The 21,551-nt window shown below is 42.6% G+C and overlaps 1 protein-coding gene across 1 annotated transcript in view; it reads right to left on the reverse strand.

Annotated features, from left to right (window-relative positions):
* Positions 1-21,551, reverse strand: part of ADGRV1 (adhesion G protein-coupled receptor V1) — a 669,001-nt gene that overhangs the window by 442,861 nt on the left and 204,589 nt on the right. Inside the window, exons 49-52 of the mRNA XM_053586729.1 lie at positions 19,476-19,740; positions 18,635-18,757; positions 3,085-3,307; positions 2,334-2,538 (exon numbers count right to left, since the gene is read on the reverse strand). Of these exons, the coding sequence (XP_053442704.1) occupies positions 2,334-2,538; positions 3,085-3,307; positions 18,635-18,757; positions 19,476-19,740 (816 nt within the window). The remainder of the gene's footprint in view (positions 1-2,333; positions 2,539-3,084; positions 3,308-18,634; positions 18,758-19,475; positions 19,741-21,551) is intronic.

Below are 21,551 nucleotides of genomic sequence, written 5' to 3' on the forward strand. Positions count from 1 at the left end.
GAAGAATTAAACAACAGTGATTTTATGATCCTAGAACAATTCTGGAGCGTGCTTCATCAAGAGTAATACACCATGTGTAGGCAGCCAAGGAGTGGTGCAATCTCCGCCGCAGCAAGGCTTCAAGGTGAGAGAGGGATTATGCAGCATGCACACTGCTTCTCACTGCCCCCCCCCCCCCGGCTCTGCCCTGCACACTCGCACAGGACCTGGCGAAGGCCTCATGAGGCTTCTGTTTCCTCCATGAACTTCTGAACCTAATGACAGCTTCATATTAAGCACCTAGTGTGTGTGTACCAGGCACTCTTCTAGGGGCAAGACAAATCTGTGAATGAAGCCGTATCCTGGCTCTTACACCTCTCTGCTCAGAGAGAGAGACCCTGCTCAGAGAGAACTCTTGGAAGGTGGCACCTATCTTCCTCTGGACTTCACCTGTGAGCTTTTTCCTTTAGATGATTTTGTTCTGTATTCTTCTTTTTCAACTTTATTTTTTATTTTTCTTTTCTTTTTTGTTTCAAAAAATGTAAGGGGTACATGTGTTTTTCGTTATCTGTTTAAATTTTGCGGTGCTGAAATCTGGGCTTTCGGTGTACCCATCACCAGAACAGTGTACACTGTATTCAATAGGTAGATTTTTGTCCCTCACCCCTCCCACAGTAATGGCATTGTTTTGTATCCTTTGCTGTGATACATCATAGCTGTGGGTATGATGAAATGCTGACTCCTGTGAGTTCCTGCAGTGACTCGTCAAAACTGTACGTGACCATGAGGGTGCCCGACACAGAGCCCTGGCCCTTCACCCGCTGGACCCCACCTGCCCTGGATGCGGCTTCGGACACAGTGGCCTCCTTGTTGCTCCAGATGGGGATGGGCAGGGCCTGCTGCAGGGGCTCTGCCCTTGCTGGTGGGCCCTCTGCCTTAAATGTTCCTTCCCCAGGGAGGCACAAAAGTCACTCCCTCATTCCCTACAGGCCTTGGCCCCTCTGCTACTTACTCCACACAGCCCTCCCGAGCTTCTTATTTCCATTTTCCCCCATACAACCTGTATCCTTCCCTGCACTCCCCATACACCTTCCCTGCCCACCCTTTCTCCCTGGCACTTACCACCATCAGGAGCAGGACACGCTTGCTCCTGTCCTTGTTTATTGTCTATATCCCTTTGCCCTTTCAAAAATTTAAAGACTATAAAAATAAAGAATTTTACTGTTTCATTTTCTAACATGACTCAGCATCTGAAGCAGTGACTAGACATAGTGTTTATTGAGTACGTGCTGCTGCGTGAAATGATGAACGCCTGAGTGGGGGGGCTTGCACCCCAGTTCCGGCCAATGAGACTAAAGGAGATTTACAGGAGCTTTTTGGAAATTTTTTCCTTACATAAAGCATCTCTCACCCTCTGGTCATAAATAAGAAAGCTATAGCCCTACCAATAACACCAGCTACAAGCAACCAAATGAAGGATTTGTTTCTCATATTGGCAGAGTGGAGAGACAAGGAGAATCTTGAGTGTGGTGACCCACGAGGGAGTGTCCAACCAACCCCCAAGCCCTCCTGCCATGTGGATGCGTTCTTAGTGTGGGAGACACGAGTTAGGTTTTCCTTACATGAAAAATATTGCAGAGAAAGATTCATGATAGCTGCAGCTATTACTGAAGTTAAGAGCTCAGAGTACACTTTGCAAATAGGACTAAATGATGTAAATAAATGGGTATCTTTTGCTTGTAGATAAAGGAAAATGAAGTGTAAGCATGGGGTGACCCGGGAAGATTTGCATCATTCTCTTTCCTCAAGAAAAAGCATCTACATGTGTGCAATACATGTACGATTTCAAATCCCTATCCTAGGCCCCCCTTCTCTCTCTCTTTCTCTCTCCCTCTCTTCTTCCCCATAGAAGAAGGTATATAATAGCACAGTAATATATTTGCATGTTGTGTACATGACACCACATAGCACAGTTTACTTAGAATCTATTTCATTATTACCTTCATTAATAAGGCTAACAGCAGAGCCAAACTCTTGGACCAAGACCAAGTGGTAACATTTCAAATTCAATTTTATAAAGGAGAGCAGAAACACACCCCTCCCCCCACCACAAAAAGAAAAGAAAAGAATAGATTAGGTCAAGTTGACTTGGAGAGTCCAATGTGTTAGACTGAAAATTACAAGTTGTAGAATTCACCTTAGGATGCAGAGTAGCAGGTGAGGCAGGGGAAAGGAAAGGGAGAAAGTCTTGGTATACTCAGAGTATGACTCACCGAGTGCTAATAACAGCTAATACACACACACAATAAATAAATCATCTTGACTGGTAAGTGTGGGATCTTTGGTGTCATTACCTGAGCAAATGCAACGACTCCATGGGCATCATCATTAGACAGAATAGTTATTATTACCGAACCATTAATACCAATCTCTGCTCCTCCTTTGGGATTTTTGAGCTGCACTTTGAAGGATTCTTCTTCCTCTGGAACTATATCATCAAGGATATTTACTACTATTGTAGCTTCTTTGTCACCAGGTTCAAATATCAGTTCACCTGAACTAGCATAAGAAGTATATATAAAATAAGTTAACTACAACAAATTCAGGACACATACGTAGTAGATTACTCACAAAATTATCATTACATTGATTAATATTAACGGTTTAAAAAAATCACATCATATTATTTATAAACCCATTTTAATCCAAAATATTCAAATGATACTAATTGACTTGGTAGAACAGGTATTAGAAGTATGGATAATAACCAAATTTCTGGCTGATAAATAGCTCTCATATTTTGTATATTTTTTCAGTCACTAAATAAAAACTTAGAAATTAGGTGCCATACACTACGTTGAACAGTTTGATGAGAATATTTCAGATTGTATATGAAACCAGCACATTGTACCCCTTGACTGCACTAATGTACACAGCTATGATTTAACAATTAAAAAAAAAAAGAATATCTTATGTCAAACCAAAAAAGGTAAAAGGTGTAATCCAGTTCCATAAAAAAAAAAAAAAAGAAAGAAAGAAAGAAATTAGGTGCCATACAAAATTACAGCGAGCATAAAGACACATACTGTAAAATGCTGAACCTACCTAGGAATAAAATCAGACTGGCTGGACACATAGGCTAGCTCGTACATATGTGAGGGGGAAGTTCCCACTAGAGTGATTAAATTCTTGCTTGAATTAAGGGACTCCACTGTAACAGAAGCTGCATCATAAGCAGAAGGAGCTTCCAGAACAAAAGAGAACTGATTCCGTTCTGAATTCCAGCAGTAAAGAGCAGATGTATCTTGGCCAATAAGAAGTAAGTGGACTACAGGAAGGAAAGAAAGGACAGCTCAGGTGAAATGCAATGCATCACTGGCCACACTTCCTGTATCCGGTCCAGAGCAAAACCTTTCTAACTCTCAAAGTTCCAGTTTGATTTCTGAAGTACTGTAATATGATTCAATTTCTGAAATAACACAATATAAATTATAATTTTTAAAAGGTATTGGACCATCAAACCAGTCTGACAAAAGAAATTATCTGGTAAAACCCACACAGATTTTGAAGTCTTTTGTTTTCATCTCAATATTTATTTATTTATTTATTGAATTGCATAGTAGGATATTTTTAAGTGAAAAACTACCCATAATCCCACCACTAAATGTTTCTCTTGTGTATTTTCCTTTCCAGTTATAATCCATATTAATGCACAATTGAGAGTTATAGACCATGTAAATACCAAAAAACTTTTAAATCTTATACTGTGTGTGTAGTACCATACAGTTTTATATGTTGCTTCATGGCATTCCAGTTTATATTTTAAGGCATAGACAATAACTTATAGGGTTGATCTCCAAAGTTTATTGAATAATTTCCCTACCTTGTACATTTGTTGTTTTACATTTAATTTTTCTATAATAAGTAGAGACAGAATTATTCATGTTAATTATCTTTACTTGATCAATTTTTCAAGGTAGTTAACTAGGCCAAAGGATATGAACAAATGTATGACTCTTAGAGTACACTCTGTTAATCCTATTTGAAATGTTATCAGGAAATCATGCTTTTAATCGTTCAAACCATTGGCATATATTTGTATCTACATAGCTTAGGAAAGAAGGACGCTTACTATATTGTATATATTAGTAATAATAAAACTTTGGGGAAATAAGAAACCATAGAGAAACACGCACACATTCCAGTATTTGGAGAAACACACTGGAACATAAAGATATTAATATTAAATATTAAAACAGCACAAAGAACAAGAAAGCATGAGTCTCTTCCAAAATTTAGCTCATACCCCACTTCCTGCCCTTACATATCAAGAACTACTGATGTTTATTTATAGTCATTAATTTAAGTATTAGGGCACTTTTGTAAGTGTTGCATAAAAGGTAAAGATCATTAAGAAAATGCCATATATTTTTTATAAAGTTTTGTAAACTGGAGACATACACAGTAAAGAACTTGGGTGCATCTAAACAGCCCTTCAGTTTAGCTGAATCTAGCGTCTCAACCAAGATCATCTCTGCGGGTAGTGAAATGACCTTCTGCACCTTCTTCCACTGTGGATCAGTAGTCTCACATTCTCTCCTCAGCTAAGCTACAACCAGCAATAGTTACTCTGAAAATGTATAACTCAAATTTAACATATCCCAACCCAACTCGTTATCTCCACCAAAAAACTGGTCCTCCCCCAGCAATCACCATAATAGCTACAGTATCGCCTTCTATCTATTAATGGCAAGAAATTAGGGCTTATCTATGACATCTTCTCTCCTACCTACCCCCATATCTAATCTATCGTTGACTCCTATGGATTTTATTTGTGAGAAATCTTCTGAATCAATCTACCTTTCTGACTTTCCACCTGCCTACCATCACCTACCTCTCGCCAAGCTCTATCATTCAACATCTCCAATACAAAGGATGAGCCTCCCATTTGTTTTCAGACATCTGGCCTTACTAACTTCTACTTTTTCCACCATGGCAGCGAAAGCTCCTCTTTTAAAACACACAGACACGCATACATACAAAAACACAGAGTCTCTCTGTCTCCCTGCCCCCCTTTCTGTCTCCATCTCTTCATCACCTTTTCATAAAGGGCACCCCCATACTTTTAAGATAAAGACTGTAATCTTTTAAGCCCCTATCGATTTATGTACTTGCATCTTTGGTTACCCTCAGTACCACTGCTTCCTCCTTGCCGGTGTTTTGGCCACACTGGCCGGTTTTTGGTCCTTCCCTAACACAGGCTCATCACTGCCACAGTCAGACTTCTCGGCCGTGGTGTTCCCTTGGCTTCCAGCCCGCCCTGTGCTCAGCTCTCTGCCTCGTTAACTCCTACTCTACCTTCAGTCCTTAAGGAAGTTTTCAGGGCATGTCTTAGACCAAGGCAAATCCTCCCATTTTGTGTCATGAGGGTAGTTTATTCCATTATTTTTTTCATGGCAGTTATCTGTGGATAACTAGAAACGTCTTTGTGTGATGACAGGTAATGTTTCTTCCCTACTGCATTCTAAACTTATAGGAGTTTTTACTTACCTTTGTTTCCCCCAGGTTTTACTACTGTGCTTGGCACATGATTGGCACTTAAAGGTATCTATTAAGCTAATAAAGAAGAGAAGGGTAAAGGGGATGGTAAGTTTACATGTCCTTGTGTTCTTTTTCATATTCATTCTTCCTCTTCTATTTAAAGAATTCAGTCACCACTCCACAATCTCTGGCAAGTCATTAATAGGAATAAATATGGGATCCTCCTAAGTCATAGCTCCAATCTGTTACTTTTAATAAAATATTTGACACATTCAAAATAAGAAAGTCTTTGAACACTATTTAATGCATAATTCAGCTTTCTGGGCATGTATAATAAGCCACTCTAAAAACTACCTACAATCTTTTCATACTTCTAAAACCTCAAGTCACAGAAACAAAAGAAATAAAAAGACCTCACAATAGGTCCCTTAACAAGCTTCTGGCAGAATTTTTCACAAATTCTTTTAGGAAGCACACCTATTATATTCTTAAAAAATCTTTTAAGGAATTCTATTACCTTAATTAGTGGCCCATTCAAACAGCGCTCATCATCCTTAAAAATGCTCATTAGGCAACTATTTTGAATAATAATAACTTCAGAGACATAACTCGAGGTAGAACAGAGACAAAAATAATGAAGGCAAAAAATTAAAAGACAAGTTGACAAAAACTAAACAAATACACTATGAAAGGTACAGAATTTATTCAGGAATCACTTGAGTGAAGGTAAGAAAGGCGCTTGAACTGTACGTAGGCAGCATCACAGCCTCGCCACCTGTCGGAGTGCTGGCGATGTAAAGAGAAGTTAGGGAGAGAATGAGCGGAAGGCGCCTGTGGCTCAAAGGAGTAGGGCGCTGGCCCCATATGCCGGAGATGGTGGGTTCAAGCCCAGCCCTGGCCAAAAACTGCAAAAAAAGGGGGGGGGAGAGAATGAGCAGAACAGAGGCGGGCACTGGGTTCTGACGGCCAAGGAAAGACAGAGGAGGCCGCACAGGTAACAGTCCCAGTGGGAACCGTGTCTGGGTGGGGAGAACGTGGTAGGCGCATTTGGGGGGCCAACGAGGGAAGAACAGGAAACATAAGGGAACCAAGTACGAGATGAACTTTCCATCCAAAATGAGAGGCGAGCAGAGTAGCGTCAGCAGGACAGCGGACAGGAGTTCTCCGGCTCCACTGCTCCGAGCAGAAATCCACCTGCAGCTATCGGTAGAGACCACCCTGCCAACGACCTAGGGGCTGGGCTGGGCTGGGGCACAGGCCAAAGGCAGGTGCACGGACCGGGACGGGAGCAGATTCACTTCGCGCCGCCCCTCCCCCAGCCCAGCAGCGCCTCCCGGACCGTGTCCCCAGGATCCGCATGTTTTACAGACCGCAGAGTAGGAGGCAGACATTCAGCTTCCTCATCATTCCAGGGCCTTTCACAGTCGCTCATCTTGTCCCCTGGGAAATACGGGTGGTACCAACCAGGCTAGAAACAGAAACGCGGCGCAGGGCAGGGGTTGGCAGCCGCGGACGGCGCCGCCTCTGGTGCAGGGCGCACCCCGGGGCCTCTGCAGGGAGCACCGCCAACAGGTCGCCCGTAAGCCCGGCCAGCCTCCGCCCGGCAGTCCCTGAAACGTCCCCGGGGCAGGTCAGCTGTTACCCGCTAAGCTGGGCGCAGGCCGCGTGCTGTGCGGCCACTCGGCCAGACCCCCGTGGGCCTTTGCCTGTCCCAGCAGCCTAACCCACACAAGCCCGGATTCTCCCTGAACGCTCTCCCGGACGCCGAGAGGCAGGGTCAGTGATGATCTACACAGAGAGCGTGAGACCCCGGCTCGGAGCAGCGACCCAGACGAGCACCGGTCACTCTTTAACCCGGGCCCCCAGGCCAGCGGGCAGGAGCCGCAAAGCAGGATTTATCCACAGAGGGAGCCTCTGGCCCTGCCCAACCGGGCTGAGGAGCTTCAACCCAGGCGAGCCCCGAGGCGCTCCGTAAGCCCTGGCTGACCCAGCAGGCAGAAACAGGCCAGGGAAAATCTCCTACTGAGAACATCCGACCCCGCCCACCCCCAGCAGCTGAGCAGCCACTTTGCGAACCCCGGCCAAGCCTCCCCAAGGGTCAGCGCATGCCTGTCTGTGCAGCGCAGTCTCTAACCCTGCCTACCCTGAGTCCTGAGGAGCGAAGCCAGAGACCTCGCCCTGTCCAGAGAAAGATCCCAAAATACCATACTGGAAAAACAACCAGTAACACTGTCTGCTCCAAAGCAGTAAGAGCCCAGACAACAGATCTGCCTTCATGCAGACTCCAGCCAGGGGCTCACCAGACAGGGTCTCACCAGGCCTCAGACCACAGTCAACAGTTCTGCCTTCACCCAGACTCCAGCCAGGGTCTCACCAGAACCTCAGAGCACAGCCAACAGTTCTGCCTTCCCCCAGACTCCAGCCAGGGTCTCAACAGACCTCAGAGCACAGCCAACAGTTCTGCCTTCCCCCAGACTCCAGCCAGGGTCTCAACAGACCTCAGAGCACAGCCAACAGTTCTGCCTTCCCCCAGACTCCAGCCAGGGTCTCACCAGAACCTCAGAGCACAGCCAACAGTTCTGCCTTCACCCAGACTCCAGCCAGGGTCTCAACAGACCTCAGAGCACAGCCAACAGTTCTGCCTTCACCCAGACTCCAGCCAGGGTCTCAACAGACCTCAGAGCACAGCCAACAGTTCTGCCTTCCCCCAGACTCCAGCCAGGGTCTCAACAGACCTCAGAGCACAGCCAACAGTTCTGCCTTCACCCAGACTCCAGCCAGGGTCTCACCAGAACCTCAGAGCACAGCCAACAGTTCTGCCTTCACCCAGACTCCAGCCAGGGTCTCACCAGAACCTCAGAGCACAGCCAACAGTTCTGCCTTCCCCCAGACTCCAGCCAGGGTCTCAACAGACCTCAGAGCACAGCCAACAGTTCTGCCTTCCCCCAGACTCCAGCCAGGGTCTCAACAGACCTCAGAGCACAGCCAACAGTTCTGCCTTCACCCAGACTCCAGCCAGGGTCTCAACAGACCTCAGAGCACAGCCAACAGTTCTGCCTTCCCCCAGACTCCAGCCAGGGTCTCACCAGAACCTCAGAGCACAGCCAACAGTTCTGCCTTCCCCCAGACTCCAGCCAGGGTCTCAACAGACCTCAGAGCACAGCCAACAGTTCTGCCTTCACCCAGACTCCAGCCAGGGTCTCACCAGAACCTCAGAGCACAGCCAACAGTTCTGCCTTCCCCCAGACTCCAGCCAGGGTCTCAACAGACCTCAGAGCACAGCCAACAGTTCTGCCTTCCCCCAGACTCCAGCCAGGGTCTCACCAGAACCTCAGAGCACAGCCAACAGTTCTGCCTTCCCCCAGACTCCAGCCAGGGTCTCAACAGACCTCAGAGCACAGCCAACAGTTCTGCCTTCACCCAGACTCCAGCCAGGGTCCCACCAGAACCTTAGAGCACAGCCAACAGTTCTGCCTTCCCCCAGACTCCAGCCAGGGTCCCACCAGAACCTTAGAGCACAGCCAAGAGTTCTGCCTTCCCCCAGACTCCAGCCAGGGTCTCAACAGACCTCAGAGCACAGCCAACAGTTCTGCCTTCACCCAGACTCCAGCCAGGGTCTCACCAGAACCTCAGAGCACAGCCAACAGTTCTGCCTTCCCCCAGACTCCAGCCAGGGTCTCACCAGAACCTCAGAGCACAGCCAACAGTTCTGCCTTCCCCCAGACTCCAGCCAGGGTCTCAACAGACCTCAGAGCACAGCCAACAGTTCTGCCTTCACCCAGACTCCAGCCAGGGTCCCACCAGAACCTTAGAGCACAGCCAACAGTTCTGCCTTCCCCCAGACTCCAGCCAGGGTCCCACCAGAACCTTAGAGCACAGCCAACAGTTCTGCCTTCCCCCAGACTCCAGCCAGGGTCTCAACAGACCTCAGAGCACAGCCAACAGTTCTGCCTTCACCCAGACTCCAGCCAGGGTCTCACCAGAACCTCAGAGCACAGCCAACAGTTCTGCCTTCACCCAGACTCCAGCCAGGGTCTCAACAGACCTCAGAGCACAGCCAACAGTTCTGCCTTCCCCCAGACTCCAGCCAGGGTCTCAACAGACCTCAGAGCACAGCCAACAGTTCTGCCTTCACCCAGACTCCAGCCAGGGTCCCACCAGAACCTTAGAGCACAGCCAACAGTTCTGCCTTCCCCCAGACTCCAGCCAGGGTCTCACCAGAACCTCAAAGCACAGCCAACAGTTCTGCCTTCCCCCAGACTCCAGCCAGGGTCTCACCAGAACCTCAGAGCACAGCCAACAGTTCTGCCTTCACCCAGACTCCAGCCAGGGTCTCACCAGAACCTCAAAGCACAGCCAACAGTTCTGCCTTCACCCAGACTCCAGCCAGGGTCTCACCAGAATCTCAGAGAAAAGCCAACAGTTCTGCCTTCACCCAGACTCCAGCCAGGGTCTCAACAGACCTCAGAGCACAGCCAACAGTTCTGCCTTCACCCAGACTCCAGCCAGGGTCTCAACAGACCTCAGAGCACAGCCAACAGTTCCACTCAACCACCCAGCAACTTTAAAAAGTCTATTTCCTGGCCCAGGTGCCGTGGCTCAGTCTGCAATCCTAGCACTCTGGGAGGCCAAGGCAGGTGGACTGCTTGAGTACAGGAGTTTGAGACCAGCCTGAAGAAAAGCGAGATCCCATTTCTATTAAAAATAGAAAAATTAACTGGGCATTGTGGCCAGTAACTGTAGTCCCAGCTCCTCAGGAGGCCGAGAGTTTGAGATTGCTGTGAACTACAATACCACATCACTTTACCCAGGATGACAGAGTGAGACTTTGTCTCAAAAAAGTAAAGCTGAGTTCCTAAAAGTAGAGAGTAGAATGATGGTAGTCAGAGGGAGAAAAAGTCAGAGAATGGGGGGGTTGCTGGTCAAAGAGTACAGAGATTTGCCAGATAAGAGTAATATATTTTGAGATCTACTGCATAGCATGGTGACCACCGTTGATAATAACATACTATATTCAAAAATGACTAAGAAAGTAAATTTCAAATATATCATCACAAAAATGTTCAGTGAGTGAGGAGATGGATATGTATTTGCTTTTCTTGTTTTGGGGGGAGTTTTTTTGAGAGAGCGTCTCACTATGTCACCCTTGGTAAAGTGCCGTAGCGTCACAGCTCACAGCAACCTCAAACTCCTGGGCCTAAGCGTTTCTCTTGCCTGAGCCTCCCAAGTAGCTGGGACTACAGGCACCTACCACAACACTTGGCCATTTTCTGGTTGCAGTTGTCATTGTTGTTGAGCTGGCCTAGGCTGGGCTCAAACCCGCCACCTTCAGTGTACGTGGCTGGCACCCTACTCACTGAGCTACGGGCGCTGAGCCAAGGGAATGGATATGTTAATAAGCTTGATTTTATCATTCCACATCATATACACATATCAAAACATCATACTGTACCTCATAAATGTAATACAGTTATGATTTATAAATGTAAGATAGTAATTTGATGTCCAGAGGTAAATCACCCCTGGTGGCTGAAGAGACTTAAGGTAGCAGTGCCTGAAGGTTACGCTGCTGGATGGAGAAAGTGGCAGTCAAGCACCTCAGGAAAAAACTGCACAAACTAAATCCTCTAGTCATCTCAATAATTACCATTTACTTTGTACATTTCAAAATTTGTGAGTTCAACAATCCTCATGCATCAGTGTTTCTGAAATTTAAACCTCTGCTCTGTTTCTTCCAGATCTCAGTTCTACATCCTTAATCCCCTGCAGAAGCTTCTCTATCATCTGAAACTAAAGACACCTGTAACTAAGCTTGTCACGTTTTGCACCAAAGATATCTTTTCTATGTCTTTTCCTAATTTCAATCCCAATCTTTCCTCCCAATTCCCAGTCGCCCGGGTATGATAACTTTTGCTCCTCACATTTGAAACGTCATCAAGTTCTGATGTCTCTTCATTTCAAACTTCTTCTACCCACAGTAATATTCATTTCTAATTTCTCACCCCAACTCAGGGCCTTCTTTAACTCCTGCCTAGGCAGCGGCAATTTACCGCATCCAGGATATTCCATTCGCCAAAGCTAGGAGTAGTAGTAAAACATTCCTTTGATCATCACTGGGCTTTGAAATGTCTTCGAGGGTTTGTGTACCTAATTAGTGCCCAGAGTCTGTTCCAGGGACTCCCACGAGTCTTTGAGACACTTTTACAGGTCAAAACTAATTTCATAATGAAATTAAGGCATTGTTTACTTCATTCTCATCCTTTCCTGCATACACAGAGTTTTCCAGAGGCTGCATGACTAATAATATGCTGCAGACTAAATGCAGATGTAGACACGAGAGTCTAGACTCAGAAAGACAAATACTGCATGGTCTCGCTTATCCACACAATCTAAAAAAGTCAAATCCACAGAAACAGACTGTAGAACGGTGTTTTCCGGAGACTAGGGGAAATCAGAGATGTTGGTCAAAGGGTGTAAACATTCAGTCATAAGATAGGTAACTTCTGCAGATCTAATCTACAGCTTGGTAACTACAGCTAAGAATTATGTATTATATACTTAAAATTTACTGAGAGTACTTCTTAAATGTTTTTTTACCAAAAAAAGGTAAATATGTGAAAGTGATAGGTTAATTAGCGTGATGGAGGGAATCATGTCATAATATACACAGCTAGAAAAACATCCCATGATACACCTGAAATATATACAACATTGACCTGTCACTCATACCTTAATAAAGCTACAAAAGATAAATTTACATTTTAAAAGGGAATCCAGATGCCATGTATTAAACCAGACCTTAAAGAAATTTGTAAAAACTCAGGAAAAAAAAAAAAAAAAAACAATGCCACTCTTCCTACAAAGATTTATGTTTTGGAAAATATGGGGTAAAAAAAAAAAAAAAAACATGGGAGGCGGAGCAAGATGGCAGCCCAGTAACAGCTTTCTTGCATCTGGGCACCGTGAGTCTGGGGAGATAGAACTCCAGGCATCTCTGGCTGGTGGGATCTGCCTAGCATCACCCCTGCGCGGAAACAGGGAGTCAGCGAGAGACTTCTGGACCCCAAGAAGAGGACTAAAACAGTGGAAAACCGGCAAGTGGTCGCGTGTGTTCAATCGGTCTAAACCCGCCCGCAACTTCCACAGGCATGAGAACTTAAAGAGCAACAGGAAGTGAAAGGAAAATTAGGGCAAGGAAACAGATAAAAGAAATCACTCATGAGGAAGAATCAGCAGAAAACTCCAGGCAACATGAAGAACCAGTCCAGAACAACCCCGCCAAGGGACCATGAGGTAGCTACTGCAGATGATTCCACCTATGAAGAAATGTTAGGAATGACAGAAAGGGAATTTAGAATACACATGTTGAAAACAATGAAACAAATGATGGAAACAATGAAGGAAACTGCTAATAAAGTGGAAAATAACCAAAAGGAAATACAAAAACAGAATCAAATAAGAGATGAATGATATGAAGAATATAAAAAGGATATAGCAGAGCTGAAAGAACTGAAACAGTCAATCAGGGAACTTAAAGATGCAATGGAAAGTATCAGCAACAGGTTAGACCATGCAGAAAGAATTTCAGAGGTAGAAGACAAAGTTCTTGAGATAACTCAGATAGTAAAAGAGGCAGAAAAGAAGACAGAGAAAGCAGAACGTTCACTGTCAGAATTATGGGACTTTATGAAGCGTTCCAACATACGAGTTATAGGAATTCCAGAAAGGGAAGAAGAATGCCCCAGAGGAATGGAAGCCATACTAGAGAGTATTATAAAAGAAAATTTCCCAAATATCACCAAAGATTCTGACACACTGCTTTCAGAGGGATATCGGACCCCAGGTCGCCTCAATTCTAACTGAGCTTCTCCAAGACACATTGTGATGAACCTGTCCAAAGTCAAGACAAAAGAAAAGATTCTGCAAGCTGCCAGGAGTAAGCGCCAGTTGACCTACAGGGGCAAATCCATCAGAGTGACCACAGACTTCTCTAATGAAACTTTCCAAGCAAGAAGACAATGGTCATCTACCTTTAATCTACTTAAACAGAACAATTTCCAGCCCAGAATTCTGTACCCTGCTAAGCTAAGCTTCAAAATTGATGGAGAAATCAAATCATTTACGGATATACAAACATTGAGGAAATTCGCCAGAACAAGACCAGCTCTACAGGAAATACTTCAACCTGTTCTGCACACTGACCACCACAATGGATCAGCAGCAAAGTAAAAACTCAGAAATTAAAGGACAGAAACTAACCTCCACACTGACGCAACAGATAAAACTAAGCAATGGACTCTCATCAAATAAGACGAATAGAATACTACCGCACTTATCAATTATCTCAATAAATGTTAATGGCTTGAATTCCCCACTGAAGAGACATAGATTGGCTGACTGGATTAAAAAACACAAACCATCCATTTGCTGTCCGCAAGAAACACACCTGGCTTCAAAATACAAATTAAAGTTCCGAGTCAAGGGTTGGAAGACAATTTTTCAGGCAAATGGAATTTAGAAGAAAAGAGGAGTTGCAATCTTATTTTCAGATACATGTGGATTTAAAGCAACTAAAGTCAAAAAAGACAAAGATGGTCACTTTATATTGGTCAAGGGAAAAATACAACAAGACATATCAATTCTAAATATCTATGCACCCAATTTAAATGCTCCCAGATTCTTGAAACAGACCTTACTCAGTCTGAGCAATATGATATCTGATAATACCATCATAACAGGGGACTTTAACACTCCTCTTACAGAGCTGGACAGATACTCTAAACAGAAATTAAACAAAGATATAAGAGATTTAAACGAGACCCTAGAACAACTGTGCTTGATAGACGCATATAGAACACTCCACCCCAAAGATAAAGAATATACATTTTTCTCATCACCCCATGGAACATTCTCCAAAATTGATCATATCCTGGGACACAAAACAAATATCAACAGAATCAAAAGAATTGAAATTTTACCTTGTATCTTCTCGGACCATAAGCACTAAAGGTGGAACTCAACTCTAACAAAAATGCTCGACCCCACCGAAGGCATGGAAATTAAACAATCTTCTGTTGAATAACAGATGGGTGAAGGAAGAAATAAAACAGGAAATCATTAACTTCCTTGAGCATAACAACAATGAAGACACAAGCTATCAAAACCTGTAGGATACTGCAAAAGCAGTTTTGAGAGGAAAATTCATCGCTTTAGATGCCTACATTCAAAAAACAGAAAGAGAGCACATCAACAATCTCACAAGAGATCTTATGGAATTGGAAAAAGAAGAACAATCTAAGCCTAAACTCAGTAGAAGAAAAGAAATATCCAAAATCAAATCAGAGATCAATGAAGATGAAAACAAAAGAATCATTCAGAAAATTAATGAAACAAGGAGTTGGTTTTTTGAAAAAATAAATAAAATATGGCGGCGCCTGTGGCTCAGTGAGTAGGGCGGCGTCCCTGCATGCCAAGGGTGGAAGGTTCAGGCCCAGCCCCGGCCAAACTGCAACCAAAAAATAGCCGGGCATTGTGGTGGGCACCTGTAGTCCCAGCTGCTCGGGAGGCTGAGGCAGGAGAATCGCGTAAGCCCAAGAGTTAAGAGGTTGCTGTGAGCCGTGTGACGCCACGGCACTCTACCGAGGGCAGTACAGTGAGACTCTGTCTCTACAGAAAAAAAAAAAAAAAGAAAAAATAAATAAAATAGATAAACCATTGGCCAGACTAACGAGGAATAGAAAAGTAAAATCTCTAGTAATCTCAATCAGAAATGATGAAGGGGAAATAACAACTGATCCCACAGAGATACAAGAGATCATCTCTGAATACTACCAGAAATTTGACAATGGGAAGGAAATGGATAAATATTTGGAATCACATCCTCTCCCTAGACTTAGCCAGGAAGAAATAGAGCTCCTGAACAGACCAATTTCAAGCACTGAGATCAAAGAAACAATAAAAAATCTTCCAACAAAAAAATGCCCTGGTCCAGATGGCTTCACACCAGAATTCTATCAAACCTTCCAGGAAGAGCTTATTCCTGTACTGCAGAAATTATTCCAAAAAATTGAGGAAGAAGGAATCTTCCCCAACACATTCTATGATGCAAACATCACCCTCATACTTAAACCAGGAAAAGACCCAAACAAAAAGGAGAATTTCAGACCAATCTCACTCATGAATATAGATGCAAAAATCCTCAACAAAATCCTAGCCAATAGATTACAGCTTATCATCAAAAAAGTCATTCATCATGATCAAGTAGGCTTCATCCCAGGGATGCAAGGCTGGTTTAACATACGCAAGTCCATAAACATTATCCACCATATTAACAGAGGCAAAAATAAAGATCATATGATCCTCTCAATAGATGCAGAAAAAGCATTTGAAAAAATCCAGCATCCTTTTCTAATTAGAACACTGAAGAGTATAGGCATAGGTGGCACATTTCTAAAACTGATTGAAGCTATCTATGACAAACCCACAGCCAATATTTTACTCAATGGAGTAAAACTGAAAGCTTTTCCTCTTAGAACTGGAACCAGAGAAGGTTGTCCTGTCACCTTTACTATTCAACGTAGTGCTGGAAGTTCTAGCCAATACAATTAGGCAAGACAAGGAAATAAAGGGAATCCAAATGGGAGCAGAGGAGATCAAACTCTCCCTCTTTGCTGACGACATGATCTTATATTTAGACAACCCCAAAGACTCAACCACAAGACTCCTAGAAGTCATCAAAAAATACAGTAATGTTTCAGGATATAAAATCAATGTCCACAAGTCAGTAGCCTTTGTGTACACCAACAACAGCCAAGATGAGAAGCTAATTAAGGACACAATTCCCTTCATCATAGTCTCAAAGAAAATGAAATACCTAGGAATATACCTAACAAAGGAGGTGAAGGACCTCTATAAAGAAAACTATGAAATCCTCAGAAAGGAAATAGCAGAGGATATTAACAAATGGAAGAACATACCATGCTCATGGATGGGAAGAATCAACATTGTTAAAATGTCTATACTTCCCAAAGCAATCTACCTATTCAATGCCATTCCTATCAAAATACCAACATCGTACTTTCAAGATTTGGAAAAAATGATTCTGCGTTTTGTATGGAACCGGAAAAAACCCCATATAGCTAAGGCAGTTCTTAGTAACAAAAATAAAGCTGGGGGCATCAGCATACCAGATTTTAGTCTGTACTACAAAGCCATAGTGCTCAAGACAGCATGGTACTGGCACAAAAACAGAGACATAAGACACTTGGAATCGAATTGAAAACCAAGAAATGAAACTAACATCTTACAACCACCTAATCTTCGATAAACCAAACAAGAACATACCTTGGGGGAAAGAGTCCCTATTCAATAAATGGTGTTGGGAGAACTGGATGTCTACATGTAAAAGACTGAAACTGGACCCACACCTTTCCCCACTCACAAAAATTGATTCAAGATGGATAAAGGACTTAAACTTAAGGCATGAAACAATAAAAATCCTCCAAGAAAGCATAGGAAAAACACTGGAAGTTACTGGCCTGGGGAAAGACTTCATGAAGAAGAGTGCCATGGCAATTGCAACAACAACAAAAATAAACAAATGGGACTTCATTAAACTGAAAAGCTTCTGTACAGCTAAGGAGACAATAACCAAAGCAAAGAGACAACCTACACAATGGGAAAGGATATTTGCATATTTTCAATCAGACAAAAGCTTGATAACTAGGATCTATAGAGAACTCAAATTAATCCACATGAAAAAAGCCAACAGTCCCATATATCAATGGGCAAGAGACGTGAATAGAACTTTCTCTAAAGATGACAGACGAATGGCTAACAAACACATGAAAAAATGTTCATCATCTCTATATATTAGAGAAATGCAAATCAAAACATCCCTGAGATATCATCTAACCCCAGTGAGAATGGCCCACATCACAAAATCTCAAAACTGTATGTGGATATTGCTGGGCACTTTGAGGCACCTGCATTCCAGGTCCCCTTCTTCAGACTCCAGTGTGTCTCCAGCCTCAGCACCACAACATTCCCATCATGTCCTTTGTCCCCAGCATTCCCATCTGCCAATGGTGATCTCAATGCAGTAAACGCATCTGCCTTTCTCTTCTGCTCAGATTCTTCCCCTGCCCAAAATATTTCCTGCCAATCCACCCAGCCATAGCTCAAGCTGCCTCTTAGATCTCTTAACCCCTTGCACAGCAAACAGTATGGGTCCCTACTTTGAATTAGTAACTTAGTATTTTTTCTTGCTTCTCTAACCAGATATTAAGCCTTTTGATATAATATCTAAATGATAACTGTGTGCTGCTTAATTTATAGAATTACTCTGTCTCAATTTAACAGCAGGGCTGTGGTTCATATAGTCAGGGTGGGTTCTAACTTCCTCTAGACACCTCGACAGGAGGCACGATGACCCACTGACTGTGTCCCCTTCCTGCACCGCTGCCACTCACCCCACATGGTGGCGGACAAGCACACATGCCATGTGGCCTCAGCTGTCTCTTATTATCACTGGCCCACCCAAGTGACTCTAGGCCAACCCTAAAATATCTCCCAGTTGCCATATCTTGGGTTCTCAGACTTTGTTTCTGAAACCACAGTGATGAAAAATGTCATTTATGTTTCTGATGTGTGAGTTAAATACAGGGGCCAAGAAAGGACTTCACACCATGGAGGAGGCTAAGCCAGTAAATAACGATAGTGGGATTTTCTCCCTTAAAAAAAAAAAAATCTAAATGATAGCACTTGCTATCCCCATATAGTAATACATACTCTGATGTAGAAAAAATATATCTTTACTGCCACTCTTCATTTTTCTCTAGACAAAAAAAAATCTTTATCCTTTACTAACATTATCCTTCATATTTTAGTCATTGCAATTATTCTCAGGCACAATGCCCATAGAATTTCAAAATTTCTAGGACTTTTGGAAGGATGTTTAGAAAGATCTTGATTTTACATTTTATAGAATACTCAATGTCTGGCAATATGACAGTAAATCCAATTCATTGAAGGAAAAATATTAATTACATGAGATTAAAATCATTCTGGCTGTCCACAAGGTCTTTAGGTGGGTTAGCAGTTGAAAAACCCTTACCTATTCCTGAGGCTGGTATGAAAGAGTGGATCCTGTTAACAGAAGCAAAATCCAAGGACTGAAAATATCTGAAAGAAGACTGTCCTGTTTCCCAGATGAAAATATCAATTGAATTCTGATCTCCTACAATAATGGAATAAAAGTCAAATCTTAAGGCAAAATTCACAGGAAAAAAACTGACAAAATTACACAGCAAACTACAATGAAATTATTAAATTTAATTTAAAAACACATTTCTTCAGAATTCATTTAGTTTAACAAAAACAACTTAGTAAGAACTATTACAAAGTGCATTTACCACTTGAAATGAATAGATCTTTTAACCATTAACCATGATCTAATGCTAAAGAAAGAACAGAAACAATATTTTTTAGGAATGCTGAAACTTTGTGTGAACTTTATGAAAGTTGCACAAAGCAAAATAAAGCAAATCGCTATTCCTAGGATATAAAGAATGGTCTTAACAAGAGCTGCTAAATACCATTTTTTAGTATTATAAAATATTCATGGCACCCCAAGTATATTCATATGAAAATTATTTATTTGTACTTGGGGTATAAAATCTTTATAGTTCTTTCAAATTTACCTACCCATTCCCAGTTTTATTTTCCTATAACTTTAAAGTAGTAGTCAGAACACCATAAGATTGTGGGCTAATGCTTAAATCTTCTTTTTTCCAAAAACATTCACAGCTGACAGTTAATACTTATCATCTATCAAGGAACAGTCAATGGATCAGCCAAAAAAATTATTACAAGAGCAATTTCATATAAAACACACCATCTAAATGCTAAATTATTTCCGTAGTTATATATGCATTACAAATACTGTATCTTCTCACCTAGAAAGGTATTTTTGGCAAAGATCAAGTAAATGTCATTGCCTGCAGACAAAGCCTCGACTTGCATTGTCCCTCGGACCGGCACCTCTCGAAAGTTAGTAAACCCACTGCCAGACCATCTGAATAAAAGGGAATCTAGTGTGGCACTGGCCTGGGATACGGCTAAGAACACAGACCCTCCTCTGTTAAATAAGGCAACGCTCAGGACTCCTCGGACAGGGAGGGTTTGATGCGACACAAACCTTCCTCCGTTCCACCTGAAGACCTGTAGGAAATGTTCAAACATAAAAAGTTTTATGACTGGGGATTTAGCATTTGTGAGAATTTAACCAATATCATGTGTTTACTCTCCTGAACCCTTATATTTAGTTAGGAGAAGACTTTCATAAATGAGAAAATGCCAAAATTGATCCTCCCCCATCGCTCCCTCCTTTTTATCTATGTGTGCACACACACGAGTGCACACAGCAGAATGAATGAAAGAGAGGCGGCTTCAAATCCTGGACAGGGGTTAATGACAGAAGGGAAAGGCAAAACCAAAAACAGGAGAGAATTAAATTTATTTCCGGAGAGTAAACTTTAAACTAATAACCAGATAGAAAACTTTCTAAAGCTGCAATATCACTGCCAACTGTTCAAGCAATAAAATAAGGAGAAACACCTAAACCTTTCCCGTCCCCCTGGGGGCAGTCAGTGCTCGCAATGCACAAGCTTTCAGGATAAGGGCTCGTATGCTTAAAATTAAAAGGAAATTCATATTCTTGCTTGTTTCTTATACAAGCAAGAACATTGCTGGTCAATTTCACGAAGAATTATCTTTATTCAGTCAGTAATTAGGAACTCTGAGCCAGACTTTATGCTAAGAGCTATGGATACGGTGGCCTCTCCCTTTTTGGATCTTAACTATCAGGAAAAACCAAGTAATAAACACATCAATAATTGAATAAATGCATAATTATAAAACAAGACAATTACTGAAGATGACTTTTTGGGTAGTCTGATAGAGAGAATTATGAAGATATGAGGGAAATCGAGTTAGAAGAAATGACATGAAAAAGTTTCTAAGACAGAAAAAGTTTACCGTGGTATGAATAAAGACTGGAATGTATTTGCAGTGCTGGGAGCCTAAGGAGAATCAGGACTAGAGAGGGAAGATCATTGAGCACCTGGCAATGGAGGGGGGGATATATAATCTATCATCTGTCTCAACAGGACCCTTCAGAGAGGGAGAGTAGCAATTTAACATCTCTAACAGGTCAACAGCATAATACTGTCCTAGACAAATCAGGAAATTATCTTACTTAAGTCCACATTAAATAATTTATCATTTATTCTAAGTATAATTAGAAGTCATTGAGTAGTTTAGATGAGGAATAACATGAGTCAATTTTTTTTTATTTCAAATTAACATGAGGGTACAAATTTTTAGGTTACATTGTTCTCACTTCCATAGTGAAGTTCCAGTTGTAAAAGAGCCCCTCGCCCCGGGGTGTGTTATACAGCCTCACAGTGTGCACATCAGGTGAGATCCCACCTTACGCCCTCCCTCCTTCTGCCAATCATCCTCCCTCCCTTCCTCTCCTGCATTCCCCTCCCTCTACCCCTCATACTAGACTACATTTGTGTTTTATTGTTAATATGAGCATGTAATTGTTTATATATTGGTTTCATATTAGTATGGAGTATATTGGATATTTATCTTTCCATTCTTGAGAACCTTGACTAAGAAGAATGTATTTCAACTCTCCATCAGGTAAATGTAAAAGATGTAAAGGCCCCATCTTTTTTTAATGGCTGAATACTACTCCATGGTATACATATACCACAGTTTCTTCATCCATTCACGGGTTGATGGGCACTTAAGTGGCTTCCATGACTTGGCAAATATGAACTGAGCCACGATAAACAGAAACGATATTTTTTAAGGCAAATGTGAAACAAAGTGTATTGAGGAAGAGAAATCTAGGCTCACAGAGTAAGAAAGCCCACAGAGCAGGATACATCTGCCACAGGCAGTGAACGGGCCTCCACTGCAAGGGCAGGTAGGCAAAGAGGCCTCAATCAATATTTTTAAAA

Source organism: Nycticebus coucang, chromosome 1 (genome assembly GCF_027406575.1).
Source record: "Nycticebus coucang isolate mNycCou1 chromosome 1, mNycCou1.pri, whole genome shotgun sequence".
NCBI classification, from domain to species: Eukaryota; Metazoa; Chordata; class Mammalia; order Primates; family Lorisidae; genus Nycticebus; species Nycticebus coucang.